The sequence below is a fragment of the Arvicanthis niloticus genome, chromosome 10, assembly GCF_011762505.2.
Source record: "Arvicanthis niloticus isolate mArvNil1 chromosome 10, mArvNil1.pat.X, whole genome shotgun sequence".
Classification (NCBI taxonomy): domain Eukaryota; kingdom Metazoa; phylum Chordata; class Mammalia; order Rodentia; family Muridae; genus Arvicanthis; species Arvicanthis niloticus.
Genome location: NC_047667.1, coordinates 57,443,267 through 57,459,057, shown reverse-complemented (window position 1 = coordinate 57,459,057; position 15,791 = coordinate 57,443,267). Strand labels below are relative to the sequence as shown.

The following is a 15,791-nucleotide window of genomic DNA, read 5'->3' as shown; positions in this document are numbered from 1 at the left end:
AGGAAAAAAAAATCTCTGAAAATAAATCAACAAGGCCAACCACATAGTCTAACCATCTACCCCCCAGCAGCCACAGGCTCCCTACAAAATTCACTCATTCCAAAATGGTACCACTCCCGCACTAGCTGAAATACAATCTTAGCTCACCAACAAGGTGAGACCTAAAATAAACCTCAGAAGACAAGCCAGACCAGGAAGTCTGCTTGATCCACTCAAGAACCTAGGAGAAGCTGCACACCATGCTTGTTGAGAGAAAAGCACCTCATCCTCCACCTCAAGGGCCCTCTGAAACTAACCTCTGGTTTGATCAGAGAAGAGGGAACAGGGGACTCAATGTCCCATCTCCTCTTCCTCTTCCCTATCTTTGTCCTGATTTTAGGCCATTCCTCCCAAAGGTACCAACTTAATAATGATAACAAAGTAGACGACCGGACCTTTACTCCTGAACTATATATTTTCAACCAAATTCCAAGATAGTTGAAGAAAAATTCCCCCCCTCCCCAAACTACAAATAACCCAACCTCTACCACCAGAGCGTCTTCCGAGCTGGCCGCCACGGTGTCGAACCAATCCGAAATGACGGGCCCTCAGCGCAGCTGCCCAGGGCGCCTGGTGGTGAGGTCAGCAGCGTATCCTGCCCCGCCCCACTGAGGCAGTCTTTACTCTGACACTGACCTGACGAGCAAGCCCAGGCTGCTGGGATCCTCAGATGTATCTATGGGAGAAGGGTAGAAGAATCTCTTCTTCCTCAGCAGTGCCCAAGAGAGAGACATTTCTCAGCAACTGATGGGCCATCCCTCAACCCACCAAGCTCCCCAGCAAGAGAGAGGATAGATCCACACGTCCTAATCAGTCCTGTGTTCGAATTTAGAGCCATCGTAAACTAAGTTGTCTGCTTATTCCTCACAGATTACATAGAACAAAAGGGCTGATTTTTACCAAACCTATCCTATCTACAAGAGAAAAAAAAAGAAGCCCAAAAAGCAATTTGCTACAAGTGGGAAATTTGCAGATGGTGTTTTCTCAACTGTATTTAAAAAAAAAAAAAAAAAAAAAAGACAAGGCAAGAGAATGCCAAGAGAAGAGCAGCAGGCTAAAGCCACGGGGAGTTTCTAAAAGTCAACCCAATGAAAATTCAGAAGAACATAGCTACACAACAGAATCCTGACATATTTGTGACTCCAAGAAAACTTACTGCCACCGCCATGACAGTTCCCAGAGCTTCTAGAACTGTGTGGAACTGTGAGTCCACATGCCCGAAAGAAAGCTACATCTCTGTGACAGCTGTCCACAAAGGTGGCAAAGGATTAGCGTGGGAAGGGGCATTATATAGCAGAAGATGATTAAGCCACATTCCTAAGAGCAAGGAGAACGGTTAGCGCTGTCCCGAAAAGACCAATCCTAGCTGGCTTCCCTAAGCAGCCAGCCTGTCCCAAGTTAAGTGTGAAAAGCATTCAAAGGAACCCAGCACCACTGGTGATCAATAGATCACCCTTTAGTGCTGGAGTTGGGCCACCCCACCCCACCCCACCCCCACACACAATGGTTCAAAACACAAAAAGAAGATAGTTATCACTCTCCATCATGACCTGGTAGATATTATAAGAAGAGTGATTCTCAGAGCCCAAAAGGATAGCATTGGAGACAAAGATGAGCAAGTGGGCCACGCACATAGTCAGGGCAACACTGTATGTTAGAAGCTCAGAGAACACTGCATCATCTATTCCTTTTGGGGGTGGGGGAGGGTTCCTGTCATCATAGTTATCTTACACTAGAGGAACGTGATGCATGCATGACTCCTTCTAGGGAAGAAACAGAAGCTAACTGTTGTCAGGTGACACCAGAAAGAATAGTGTAGGGCAGTTCATATCTCTATTCTCTGGAGCTTCCTCAGAGGAATGGGTGCATTTGGAGAGAATTCACACTTTCAATAGGATTTTAAGATAAAGATGTGTTCCTTTGTTGAAGATGACTTTATAAGCAATGTGAACATCAAGGCAATCAGGTGAGGAAACAGGAAGAGTTTCTCCCACAAAGGACTGGCACCTGTAGACGCAGCCTCCTCTGGTCCATCAACATTTGTTAGGTCTTGAGTGACAAAAACTTTCCAACCCACTCACCAACTGAAATAGAGCTACCAGAGAAGGCATGACTTGAGATACCATCTTGGTTGTACAAGGTGCCTTCTGCAAACCATCTCGAGTGAAATTGTCTTAGGCAACACAGAGTGGAAGCCAGATCAAAGCTGAGACTCAGATCTGAATATCAACTCATTGCTACTTGGGTTTTCTTAATATACTAAAATAATAAGAAAAGGGTAGAAGTGAAGACAAGAAGAAAGGCTATTTTGGTTCATGGTGCCTAGGGGATAAGAGAAGGCTGCCAATTGTAAGACAATCTCTTGGGGGCACCTAGCTGATCAGGACGGATTTGAGGAAGGAATGTCGGGGGAGGGTGGGGTGAAGGGAGAATTATTACCTTTCAATACCAGGGGTTCTTTGCCTTCTCTCTTCAGGGACTCGAGGACTATGTGAAGTGGTTGGGATGGTGTCACACGGCTCGGCTCATTGGTATTCTCATCATAAACTATAATTTCTTTGGAAAAGATCCTCTTGAAAGAGTCTTTGCCTTCTCTACAGGAAATCAAGTCTAAGACAGTGATCTTGCCCTGCTGCAGCCTCCGCCGGCTGATCTTATCGGCACAGTTAATATGGACAGCTCCTTGGATGTGACTCTTGTTGTACTCCATGAAAGGTCTGCAGTCAATGATGACAGGGCCCTGGCTGGACAAGTGACTCTTGCTGCATTTGGTCATCTTCTTCGCCAAGTCATTGGGGTAGATGATTTTGATGCTGGCTAGCTGCTTGGGAGTCCCCGACACGGGGCTACCCACCCCACCCGATGGACTTAAAGAGCCTGTATTTTCATTGTTGTTGACCATCTGGTTAACAGGGCAGGTGGTCGAGGTTCCTATGGTGGTGGTGGCAGTGCCAGCAGCAATGGCTTGAGTCTGAGCCTGGTGATCTTTGTCGTAGGTTGCCACAGTGCAGCAGCTAGTGCTGCTGCATCCGCAATTCAGGGAGCGGGCAGAGCCGCTGGATGAGGGCATATACGTCAGATTCGCAGCCTTGAGGGTCACGACGGCGGTGGCAATGACAGGAGCGTGGCTACCGCTGCCTGGGCTGGCAGAGCCAAGGTAGCTAGAGTCTAAACAAAGGTTGAGATCCTGAGGTCGGACAGGCCTGGACAGTGCCACTACTACCCTGTCGTCTAAAGGAGATGGAGGCATGAGGAGGCTGAAAACTGGCAATTCAAGAAGAACTCAAGAGTCTGTAAAGAAGGGGAAGAAAGAAAGAAAGAAAGAATAAAGTCACATGACATAAAAGCCAGTCTCAACCAACCCCCGGGAGAGACCTCTGCATGTCTCTGAGCAAATTCAAAGTCCTTCTAGGTGCCCTTGGTCATGATACTATCAAAGGCTAAAATCCACTTTGATATAGTCAGAGAGGATGCATGCCTAAGGAACCCCATCCATTTGGATGCTAAGTCAAAGGTTAAAATTGTTAGAAATGGTAAAGACACCTCCTTTCATGGACCTGCATCAAAGTTCAGCCTTAGTGAAGGTACAGGCAGAGGACTGAAAACAGTGAAGGCAGACAGGGAGTCTCTTAGATTTATTCCGGGCCTCCTCTCCTGCGCAGAAGTCTATTTCACCTGTGATGGATGCATCTGTCCACCCTGGCATGTACTGTATTTCATTTCTTTCCCCAGAGCCAAGGCAAAGAGACAAGCAAGAGCATTGTTGGAGCTCACAGAGATGCACAGAGATGCACAGACATGCTTGGCAGCTACGTTTACATGAGGGCTAGATGCCAACCTTCTGCAAATCAGAAGGAATGTGTCTCCCTAACTCCATCGCCACGGCCTCAAGCTAATCTTGCTTTCCATACTGGTGGGTCCTTTGCAAAGCTCAACATCACCCTATGTAAAGCTCACATTAGCCTCTCTTCCAAATCAAATCAAGCCGGATGCCTGCCTTACACTATGAATAACTGTCCAAAACCCCAACCCAGGCTGACCCATGACCATGATCCATTCCTCTGTGACCCTACTCATCCTTACCCCTCTCTGTGCTGTGCCCCTAAGCAAATGACAGCTTGGGTTTCATTCGGGTAGTACAGACTTTGCATCTCCATTGGAGTGGCAACTTTGTAAAAAAAAAAAAATGTTTCCCTATACTGATATTCTTCTTGGAAACAGCATGCATTCCATGAGGGCAAGCTCACTTGTCCCTTTACCACAGACAGGCTAATCGGGAAGCTCAGAAGTAGTGCCCACAGGGGTTACCTCTGCCTCCTCCGAGGGTGCCTGCAATGGGTCACTGACCTCCTCCCTAGGCATAGCCACTCTATAACATAGCAATTCTCACTCCTCTACTAGAGAAATCAAACCCCAAGCAAGAGCCACTCATCTAAACGAACTTTAAGAGCTGTCTGGAAAAACATCAAGAATCATCGGTCTATTCATGACCATCACTGTTCTCTGAGACTGAGCCAAAGTGTCACCAGTGAAATCCACACACGCACACCCAGGAGCACGTACCCACCCGTGTAGGCATATCCCTACTGACTCGGGTTTCTCTCACCCACCTTTGGTTGGGAGCAAAGGAGCCAACCTCCTGCCTCCCTCCTCCCTCCCTCTGCCTCCCTTGCGTAGTATTTTTTTTTTCAGAGAGAGTACTATTCCAGAAACTGTAACTATGTCCCAGCTGGACCATGAATGCAGTCAAAGTCTTTGCTATTGTGTTGCCTGGTAGGGGGCATCTAGGATCAGTAGTCCATTCCCTAGGAAAGGGACCCAGGAACCACTTTCCAGAGACACAGGCTGAGACCCGTACCTCTACACTGTGCTGCTCTTAAACAGGCTGAGTGCACGGAGATCTGCATCCCTGCAGCAGATAGCTCCAAAGCCATCCAGTCTGGCCCGGGAAACCTCCCACAAAAATAACACTATCCCCCTATCCCCTTCCTCGCTAATCTTTCTTCCAGCACTAACAGGGACTGAAGAAAATGCAAGTGGTTAAAGAATGCTCCTTCCCCACTCCTGGGGCACGTAGCATCCCTCTTCCAAGCCACCACTGAGCATCAGCAAAGCCTTGGGCTTTGAAAACTGCCATAAAGCATCTTAACCAAACCAAAACTCATTTTCCCCCTTCATCCCAGGGCAACCAGACCCAAAAACCTAAACCTTAGGACCTTCCTTACCTGATGTGGGTCTATCTCTGTCTCTGTCACTGTCTGTCTCTGTCTCAGTCTCTCTCTCTCTCTCTCTCTCTCTCTCTCTCTCTCTCTCTCTCTCTCTCTCTCTCTCTCTCTCTCTCTCTCTCACACACACACACACACACACACACACACACACACACACACACACACACACACGGAACACTCCACCCTCCAGCTCTGAGTGACTGTGATGTCTTCCACTTACTTCATCAATAAGCGGAGCCCTCTACCATCTGGCGCCCGCTCCAGCTATGCGCTCGCGCAGTGCGCCCCCATTCACTCAGCTTCATTGATCCTCAGCAGCAACACAGAGTTACTTTCTCTTTTGCTACAGCGTAAATGTAAGCTTTTGGAGGGGGCGGGGCTGCCTCCGAGCGACGGCGCAATGCGCCAATGAGGACCCACAGACCGCCGCCCGCTACATCACAGTGGCCTTTGACCAATAGGAGCCCGAGGAGGGCGGAGAAAGGGGCGAGGCCTCCCCGCGGGATGGAGGCCCGCTCAAAGGCGCTTGTGGGTTTGGTGTGTTAGAACGCCGGTGGTGATGTCATTGGCAACCAATCAAAAACTTAAAAGTGCTAGCCCGGGCCCGCTTGGAGCAGCGGCTCTCTATTTACATGTAAACCTAGGCAGCAGTACGCGGTTAACCCTTCCCGGGACTGAAGTGTCAATGGCTTGCTCTGGTCGCTCCGGCTGAAACTGGTTCTTCTGACCCTCCCTCGCCCCCTGGTGCGGACATCAGCCTCACGGGGTCTCCATTCCACCTTTTGACTCCAAGTGGAGTGTCCGTCCAACTTTCCCGAGGCCGGAGACGACTCGAAGCCGGGTCCCTCCATGGCTGTGGCTGCGCCGCGCGGGATGTGAGCTTGCACAGGGCCGGCCTCCCCGCAGCCCCGCTTGGCCCGGCCCGCAGATGTCGCTGCCCCTCCGGCTGCCCTACTGTTCTCCCGCGCGGCGGCTGCGCGCCGTGCTCCTGTTCCCCTACTTCCGTGCCCCTGTCACTCCTCCGCCGTCCCCAGCCTGTTCTCAGGAGCCCGACTCCGAACCCGAAGGCGGCACTCCGGAGAGCTACACGGAGGAGGACGCCTGGCTCAGTTCGGGTAGCCACTGGGGGCCCGTGCTGAGCAGCGGCAGCGTGGGCTCCGTCCCGCAGAGCTGGGCGTGGCCGGGCCCTCCGAACACCCCGCAAGCTCCGCAGCCTCGGCACCGACCTTCTCCCACCGCGGTCCCGGCTTCTTCCTCGGCCACCTCCCCTGCCGCGATGTTTTGGAGCCCTCAGTCCATCCGCCCCCTGGCGCTGGGTCGCCCCCGGCCCTCAGTGGCGCAGGGCCCTCGGCGAGCCAAGGAGCGCCAGCCTGGAACAGCAAGCGCCGGCGGGAAGGAGCCAGAGCTCGGGGTGAACAGCCAGAATGAGCGGCGCTTGAGGAGCGTGGAAGGGCCCACGCCAGCTCTCCCTGTTCCCAGAACTTTGTCCATCAGAGGGGTCGCTGGTCGTGGCATGTGCCCGGTGAAGAGAAGTGGGAAGCTGAGCAAGCCTGCCAGCGCCTTGCCAGAAAAATACCAGGGAAGGTGCAGAAGAGTGACCCTGGAATTCAAAGGAGTGGAAAAGCCCTGATGAAGTGTGAAGAAGTTGCATCAAAGAATCCTAAAGCAATAGAGCTTTTTATACCTCCCTACCCCCTCAGAGAGGAAGACCAAAATGTGAAGTAATTGAAGTGAAATAAAACATTATCAGCTCTGTGGAAGGTTCAGATGTCCTTAATGATGGGAGGTGTTTGCGTTAGACCCCATACATTCTTTCACCATTGATGTTGATATAGGATCAGAAGGTGTCCAACCATCACCTTCTCTGGCTAGCTCTGTAAAATTAGCGTTATCTCCCTTGAGTTGAGTACTTCTACACAAGTGCTCATTGGTGTTGCAAAAGGATTTTCTCTGTAGCTCCATTCTGTCCACACACCCAAATACACAACACCCACATCTGAATGTTTACACATTAGTGTCCAGGACACCCCATTTGGTCCTTAGATCTTTGAGGGTCAGGATTAGGCTAGCGGAGGAGTTAGGCAGTGTGTATTTTCCATAGAACCCAGAAAAGAAGTTCCCAGTGCAATTTTGTAGGCTTGTAGCTTAAAGGTCACAGCCTTTCTATCCCTGAGTATTTACTGGATGTGTGTACAATGGGGTCCCCATTTTAGTTTGGGGGTATTAGGTCTGACGATTGTCTTTCCAGCCACATTCGCTGTGTTCATCGCTGTCTACACTTGTAAAATGCAAGTTCCCTTGCCCAGAAAAAGGTGAAAAGATGCTTGTGGAAGTGATTGGGGTACGTATGGTAGGGCGAGGTTCTCCGTTGATTAAAGGCTCAGGAGGGTTGTGTTTGCTTTAGGATGGAGAAGCCTCTGTCTAAAGGTCCTTACAACCCATAAATTGTGGTTCACAAAGCCTGGTGGGGGCAATGTGAAAAAGAAACGGACTCATTTACTGAGATGATTATTATAGTTTCAAACTAATAAGTTAATAGTAATTCAGTAAACTAAAAGTCTATCATCCAGGCTGAAAAATTGGGAAAACTGACAAAACTACTCATCAATCAAACCTGAAACATTGAATGATCTCCATACATTAACATATGCATAGATAATTATCAGATCGTTAACATATGCAAAGATATGAAGGCTTTTTAATTTAGGCAGCAGTTTGTGTAGCTATATTCAAAGAAGTCAGATTTCAGATAGTTTTCTCCACTCACTGCTCCTGGATTTTGTGCAGAGAGGTGATTTCAATTACTGATTTGGAGTCATAATGTAAAAGTACTTTGTAAATCTTAGTCTTTAAGTATGGGATCAGTCAGCAAAGGGCCATGAACACAATCAGTATCAAATAGCCAGTTTTAGTCCCAGAGAAAGAGTAAAGCATCTTCATAGCCCTTGGGCTCTGTAGTATGCTACTGCTGGCCTGTAGCTTTGTTCCTATAAACTCTAAAAGGCATATGGTTTCTACCAGATGCCTGTGCTGTGTGTTAGAGCTAAGAATGAAGCTAACTGTGGCCAAGATCAGAGACAGAAAACAGATACTGTTACACGGATATGTTCAAGAGGTTAAGTCAGGTGTTCGGTGGCAGAATGGTGAGGTCTTCACCCTGAAGGTGAAGATAGATTGCTGGAGATTCTACAGTCAAGTCAGAGAAAGGTAATTTGGCTATATTAAGTCCCCAGGTAAAGGTGGCATTCAATCAACACATAGGGAAGGCACTGAGGAATAGAAAGTGAGGAAGTAGGTTCTACAGTCAAGTCAGAGAAAGGTAATTTGGCTATATTAAGTCCCCAGGTAAAGGTGGTATTCAATCAACACATAGGGAAGGCACTGAGGAATAGAAAGTGAGGAAGTAGGAGATGAAGCATAGGAGTAAGCCTGGGAAATACTTTACAACGCTCTGTAGCCTAGGCTGGGGCTGGGGGGATCCCTGGAGAAGGTGGCCACAAAGGTCCACTCACATGTTGAACTTCAGTCCTCAATGTGATGTATTAAGGGGCAGACACTTTTCTGAGGTGATAATGTCACGAGGGCAGAGCTTTTGCGAATGGCGCTGGAAAAGGAATTCTTCTGTCCTTTTTGCCCTGTGTATATGTAGTGTGTATTTCTTCCCAATTATATAGTAACACGGTGCCATCTTGGAAGTAGAGGCCAGGCCCTCACCAGAGGCCTTCCTAATCTGTTTCCTCTGACTCAAAAACTATGGGAAATCAAGTGTTTTAACAGCAGAGACTGAATTAGTCATCAGGCCTTGTGCTTAGTCATTAGGAGCAAGTAGTAGCCCTAGAGGAAGGAGTATCTATCTTCACTACTACCTGTGAGTAGCAAACATTTGTAGTGTAGAATAGTGGCCACTTATATGTGACTTTGAACAGTCGAAATATGATTTGTTGGAACCAAGACACATCAAATTTAAAACACACATTGGATTTTGAAAACTTGTGAAACTCATAAAGGATATTACGTGTGGGTTGCTTATGTTTAGGATATGCCAGGTTACATAGCATGTTATTAAAATTAATTTCACTCATCTTTTCGGTCAAATATGATGAGGAGAGTGCTTAACATGATTTATTCACTCCATTTTTGCTGGATGACACCATTCTAGAACCTGCCATGGCTGCTTTAATCCGAAGCCATTTGGATGTCGAAGAAGATAATCACTCTACCAGGATTTCAGAGACCCTAGAGGCTATCTGATAGGATGAATTAGAAGTGGGGCCTGGTGACAGGGAGTGGAGACTTGCAGTGGCTCTCTATGACCACACCCCAACCCTCCCCCCAACTTGACACAGGTATACAGAGCTACAGATGGGGGGAGGGGCATGCTTTACTCAAGAGACCACAGAGCAGTCTTTCTTTGTAAGACAGAGCCTGACAGCTCCATCTGTATTGTTTGTGTATCCTTGAAATCAGTTTACCTGCAAGGCAATTAGAGACCCAGAGAATAAAGCCAGCATAAGCCAAAACCATGTTTGATATGGGGACTTGGCCCAGACATCTCTTTAAAACTTTAGCCTGACCTCCACTGGCCACAGACAGGCTGGACAGGTGAGTCCCAGTCTCCTTGTCTTCACTTAGGCAGCAAGACCCCTTTCTTTGAAGCTGTCTTTGCTCCTGCTCCATGGACTGCCACTGCCTTGTGATGTCATAAGTATCTGTTACTCTTTGTCAGAAGAGCATTCTGGTAGGCCCAAGGATCTTGATAATACTTAATGTATGAGTCATGGCTGTAACTGATGGCTTCTAATTATTACCATGTGTTGCTACACTGAAGACTGTACGTACACATTTTCCCCCGTCAACAAGCTGAACCATCGGGTTTCATCCTTAGAAGTCACTGCAAGGGTCAGGCTCAGAACTGCAGGTGATCTTCCTGAGGTAGGGTACTGGAAGGGAAACAGGTCTTGTGTGACATTGCTAACCACTCTAGGACTTCAGGTCTAAACACAGGTTGAACATTCTCAATCTGAAAATACAAAATGCTCCCAAATTTAACACATTTTGAGCACCAATATGATGTTACAAATGGAAATTTCTAAATGCAGGCGTGTTAAAAATGGACATGGCTCAATGGTTAAGAGCACTGACTGCTTCTCCAGAGGTCCTGAGTTCAATTCCCAGCAACCACATGGTGGCTCACAACCATCTGTAAAGGGATCCGATGCCCTCTTCTGGTGTGTCTGAAGACACTTACAGTGTACTCATATACATAAAATAAATAAATCTTTAAAAAATGTTTATAAAATCACCTTCGGGTTATGTGTATAAGGTTTGTATGAAGCATACATGAGGGAACTGAAGCACTGACTCGGATGTTACAGAATGCTTGCAGTTCTTGCAGAGGACCTGAGTTCTGTCCCTAGCACCTACACGTGGCAGCTCATGACCAAATTTACTTGCAGCTCCAGATGCTGCGGTACCTTCTTCTGGCCTCTGAGAACACTTTTACTCTTGTGCACATGCTCCCATAAAGACACATATTCTTTAAAAAAAAAAAAGAATTATAAATGAGGGCTGAGGAAATAATGCAGTGGGCAAAAGTGCTTACTGGGTAAGCTAAGGACCCAAGCTTAGATCGCCAGCACCCACCAAGCAGTGTGTGCCCATGACCGCTGGGCTGAAGGAGGAACACAGGCAGATCCTGAGGCTCACTTCCCAGTGTGTCTAACTGAAGTAGTGAACTGCAGGGGCAAGAGGGGCAGTGAGAGACCCTATCCTAAAAAGTAAGGTAGAAAAATGCCTTAAGATGACATCTCAGAGGCTGAATCTGAGAAGGCTCAGCAGTAAGAACACTGGCTGCTCTTCCAGAGAACTTGCATTTGATTCCCAGGACCCACAGTGTGGCTTACAACCATCATAACTTCTGTCCCAGGGGAATCCACTACCCTCCTCTGGGCTCCATGGGTCCCAGGTATGCAATACATACATACATACATACATACATACATACATACATACATACATACACACATACACCTCCCATATACATAATATTTAAAAACATAACACATATGTTCACTCCTGACCTCCACACATGCCCTCAGGGATGAACATACCCATATGTGAACATGTATGAACAGACAGTAAAGAAAGAAATTTAGCTCTCTTGGTTACTTTTTCAGTTGCTATTATCTAACAGCATGACGAAAAAACTTACAGAAGTCAGTTTATTTGGGTTTACAGTCCAAAAGGGATAAAAGTCCATCACGATGAGCACAGGCATGGAAGCAAGCAGCAGGCTTAGCAGGAACAGGAAGTTGAGAACTCACACATTTAACACAAAAGAGCAAACAGGAAGTGGAGCAAAGGAGAGGGAGAAGGGAGGTTGGGATCAAGGCACAATCTCTAGGACATGCCAGAGAGCTGGGATGGGGAGAGGCCCTAGAGGGTCTATGAGGGTGACTCTAGCTGAGACTCCTAGCAGTGGGGAAAATGGATCCTGAAGTGGCCAGTTCCTGTAGCCAGGCAAGACTCTCAGTGGAGGGATAAGGACAGCAACCCACCCACAAGTTCTTCCACCCAAAATGTGTCCTGTCTACAAGATGTACAGGGACAAAGATAAAGCAGAGACTGAAAGAATGGCCAACCAATGACTGCCCCGAATTGAGGACCATCCCATGGGCAAGAACCAATCCCTGACACTATAAGTAATACTCAGTTATACTTGCAGACCGGAACCTAGCATAACTATCCTCTGAGAGGCTCCACACAGCAGCCAATTAAAAGAGATGCAGAGACTCACAACCAAACAATAGATGAAGCTTGGGGAGTTGGGAGGACTGAGGGATCCGAAAAGGGCCTGGTTGCGACAGGAAGACCAACAGAGTCAACTATTCTAGATTCTTGCGGGCTCCCAGAGACTGAATCACCAACCAGAATATGAACACTGGCTTGACCTAGGCCCTCTGCGCATATGTAGCAGACAGCCTTGGTTTTCATGCTGGTCCCCCAACAACAGGAGGAGAGGCTGTCCCTGAGTCTGTTGCCTGCCTGCCTGCCTGCCTGCCTGCCTGCCTGCCTGCCTGCCTGCCTGCCTGCCTGCCTGCCTGAAGGTGGATCCTGTGCTCCTAAATGAAGTGCTTTGTCTGGCCTCAGTAGGGGAGGATGCACCTAGTGAAAGGGACTTGCTGTCCCTTGCTGGGATGGGGGGAGTGGGGTGGAAGGTGGGGTAGGGAGTGTTAGTGGCAGAGGTGACACCCAGAGGGGGTTCCCTTTCTCTTTTGAGAACGAGTAGAGGACTTGTGTGAGGGGAGTACTGGGAGGAGAGGAAAGTCTGATATTGGTTATAAAGTGAATAAATCAATAAATTAACAACAACAAAAAAGCTCTCAAAGCCTACCCCAGTAACCCACTTCCTCAGGCAAGTCTGCACCTCCCCAAAACCTCTCCAGAGTCACCAACTAAGAACCAAGGGTTCAAATGGTTGAGCTTATGAGGAACATATTTCATTCAAACTATCTCATCAGGCTTTACCCTCACAATAGCTCAGTGTTTGTATGTAAGTATTCCACAACCCTAAAAAGAAAACCAGATGTCCCGGTGTGCCCTAGTGTGCTCTGTTGTCTTTACAAACAAGCTTGTCAACCAACCTGATTCTAAAGATCCAGGATGTGGAGGAGTTTGATGGAACCTCCTTGCTCTGTGCGGGAGCAGCACTGTGATTATTTACAAACAAGGATTCACTTAAATCTCCACATCAGCATCTGGGATCCAGTAGCTCTCTTCTGAGGACAGATGTGGGATCCGCAAAGACGAAGTGATCTACCCAAGCTCATCCAGGCAGAAAACAGCAAAACCAGCGATTGAACCCAGAAATAAGACCAACTGCCTGCAAGCATCCTGTGCTGTTTAGTCCGTTCTCTTTGTGATTTTGTGGGTGTCTTCTCTCAGCCTCCAGGGTTCCTTGAATTAACCCTATGAAAATCTGTTTTTATATAAAAATCTGTTTTTTAAAAAAAAATCTGTTTTTTTTTTTTTTTTTTAATAAAAAGTCTGTTTTTCAGATGGGCAGTGGTGACGCACGCCTTTAATCCCAGCACTTGGGAGGCAGAGGCAGGAGGATTTCTGAGTTTGAGGCCAGCCTGGTCTACAGAGTGAGTTCCAGGACAGCCAGGGCTACACAGAGAAACCCTGTCTCGAAAAACCAAAAAAGAAAAAAAAAAAAAAAAGTCTGTTTTTCTTTTGTTTTCTACTGATCTTCTTGGAGGGCCAATAGTTTGAGGAGGTGATTAGACCCTAAGGGTTCTGACCTCTTATTCAGATTAACTCTCTTATTTCTCTGAAGTTTAATGTGTTCCTAGAGGTGGTAGAAACCTGATGGGGTGGAGTCTAGTTGGAGTGTATAGGCTACTAGGAGTGGTCCGTTAAAAGATATGTTTTGTGCCTGCTCCCCTGGTCTTCTTTGTTTCCTGACCACAATGAGGTGAGCAGCTTCATTCCCCACCTTGATGTAATTTACCACAGGTCCAGGAACAATGTATAATCAAACTGCCGGCCAAACAACCCTTTTCTTCTTGAATCTGTTTCTCTCAGGCAACAAGGCACAGCGACAGAAAGCTGACTAGCACTGGACTTGTTTTTTTTTTTTTTTTTTTTTTTTTTTTTGTTTGTTTGTTTTTTGAGTTTTTAATTTTCTTTACATCTGGTTTAGAAAGGGTATATGTGAGAACAGAGAAGGCAAGGAGTGTGCAAGTAGAAGAAATGTGAAATTCAAAACTGATTGGTGTCCTGAGTCAAACCGACTAGAATGGGATCTGTAGACAGATGGGTCTACTGAGTCCTTGGTTGCTAAGCATTCATGTTTCTGAAGCTCAGTGTGATGGTTCTCAGCAGACACCAAATGCCTGCTCCAGTAGAGGAAGGTGGATTTTTAGGGAGAGTGTCCTGATTTAAATGGCAGCCATCACTTATACACCCAGACCTGAGGGCTTCTGAGACAAAAGAGGCCAGAAACGGGCTTCTAGGAAAATTGGGGGAATTAAAACTGACAGATGTTTAGAGACATGCTCAGAGATACTCTATCCAAATCCAGAAGTCCAAAAACCAAACACTGCAGCCAGCTTTCAAGGATGCAGACTTCTTCCCTTCCTGAGTTTAAGCCAGTGCCATCTTCCTTCAGACCGTTTAAGCTCTCATGTTAACTTGATAGGCCTACCCTACGGAGGCCAGATGTGTGAGCAGATGTGACTCAAACTGTTTCTATGAGGATGTTTGGGGATGAGATTAACATTTGAATTGACAGACTTTGAGTAAAGAGACCACCACTCCCAAGCGCGTGGGTGAGCCTTATCCAATAAGCCAAATGTCTGCTTGAGACAAAGGGATGATCTCCTTCAACGAGGGGGAATTCTGCCACTTGATTTCAACCCATCATTGACTTCCCACGATCTCCAGCCTGCTGGCTGACCAAGCAGACCTACAGATTTCATATGGCATGATTCAATCCAAAAAAATTTTTCTCTCTTTCTCTGACAGGGAAGGAAAAAGAGGTGGGGGAAAGGGGGAGGGGGGGAGAGAGAGAGAGAGAGAGAGAGAGAGAGAGAGAGAGAGAGAGAGAGAGACTGACTCTTTTATCTCAACTCATCCTTCTCTTAGTGACAGGACACAGCCTGGGAGATGAGATTGTGTTGTGCCTTCATTCCTCTCTTGCCCTACTAAAAAAGTACTTGAGTTCATTGCCATTATTTTTATTTCTAGGGGTTTAAAACTGCCTCGAAAGATGATGAAGATATATTTAGTAAACTTGGGACTGATACAGAAAACAGACACTTCTCTCTACCGTTTACTAGGAGAAAGTAGAAAATCCAGGTGAGCTTGCTGGCTGTGGGATTCTGAGGCAATCTGAAGATCAAAGGTAGAAGCACAGGCAAGTTTCTGAGCCTCTGATTTGTGCCTCTTCTGCCTGAGGGAAGGGAGGGAGAGGGAGAGGGAGAGAGAAAGAGAGAGAGAGAGAGAGAGAGAGAGAGAGAGAGAGAGAGAGAGAGAGAGAGAGAGAGAGAAGACACGTTCCTTTCCCCAATTGCATATCTAGCCATTACTTAAGCATTCTGAATTTTTGCACATTTCAGGAGTTCCCACTGTTAAGTACAGATTGCTTTCTGAATTTTATAACATGTATTAAAGAATGCCACTTTAATCCCACTATCATTGTTGACATCTTATTTTTGTTTGTCCTCTTTACTTCTGCTTCCCCAAGTTAATCAGCACACTGTGGAATCTTTGTGTAAACTCAGCATAGGGGTCCACAGACTGGCTTACTCTAGCTGGGACCAGGGTTCACAAAAGCTAACTGCAAAGCAGAATTCTTTCTATTTTCAAAGCCTCCTGATGTCCTTGTTTTCACCAGCTGTCTTTCAGGATGTGAGTGCAGTGTGTGTGGCTATGAATACAGTATTTGTCTGCATCCTACCTGGGTTCTGGTACACTGGAAACTATTGGCCCATTATCTGGGCCAGTGTCTCTCCAACACCT

The 15,791-nt window shown here is 47.1% G+C and overlaps 2 protein-coding genes across 3 annotated transcripts in view; one reads left to right on the top strand and one right to left on the bottom strand.

Moving 5' to 3' along the window:
• The window catches only part of Dusp10 (dual specificity phosphatase 10), a 39,844-nt gene extending 34,223 nt beyond the window's left edge, over positions 1-5,621 (bottom strand). Inside the window, exons 1-2 of one of the 2 annotated variants that reach the window (XM_034513589.2) lie at positions 5,488-5,621; positions 2,479-3,330 (exon numbers count right to left, since the gene is read on the bottom strand). In XM_034513589.2, the coding sequence (XP_034369480.1) occupies positions 2,479-3,289 (811 nt within the window). In that variant the 5' untranslated portion in view covers positions 3,290-3,330; positions 5,488-5,621. Of the gene's footprint in view, positions 1-2,478; positions 3,331-5,264; positions 5,345-5,487 lie in introns of those variants that run through there. The other variant, XM_076941572.1, reaches the window with a different exon arrangement.
• A 239-nt stretch (positions 5,622-5,860) lies between these two features.
• Positions 5,861-7,027, top strand: LOC117716532 (uncharacterized). Its single transcript, XM_034513590.2, has one exon. It carries the CDS (start codon positions 6,196-6,198, stop codon positions 6,895-6,897), a length of 702 nt encoding a protein of 233 aa, XP_034369481.1. The 5' UTR covers positions 5,861-6,195; the 3' UTR covers positions 6,898-7,027.
• The last annotated feature ends 8,764 nt before the right edge of the window (positions 7,028-15,791 follow it).

Bases quoted from the DNA above. Each gene is read 5' to 3' on its own strand.
- LOC117716532 (XM_034513590.2), top strand. From the start codon at position 6,196: ATGTCGCTGCCCCTCCGGCTGCCCTACTGTTCTCCCGCGCGGCGGCTG.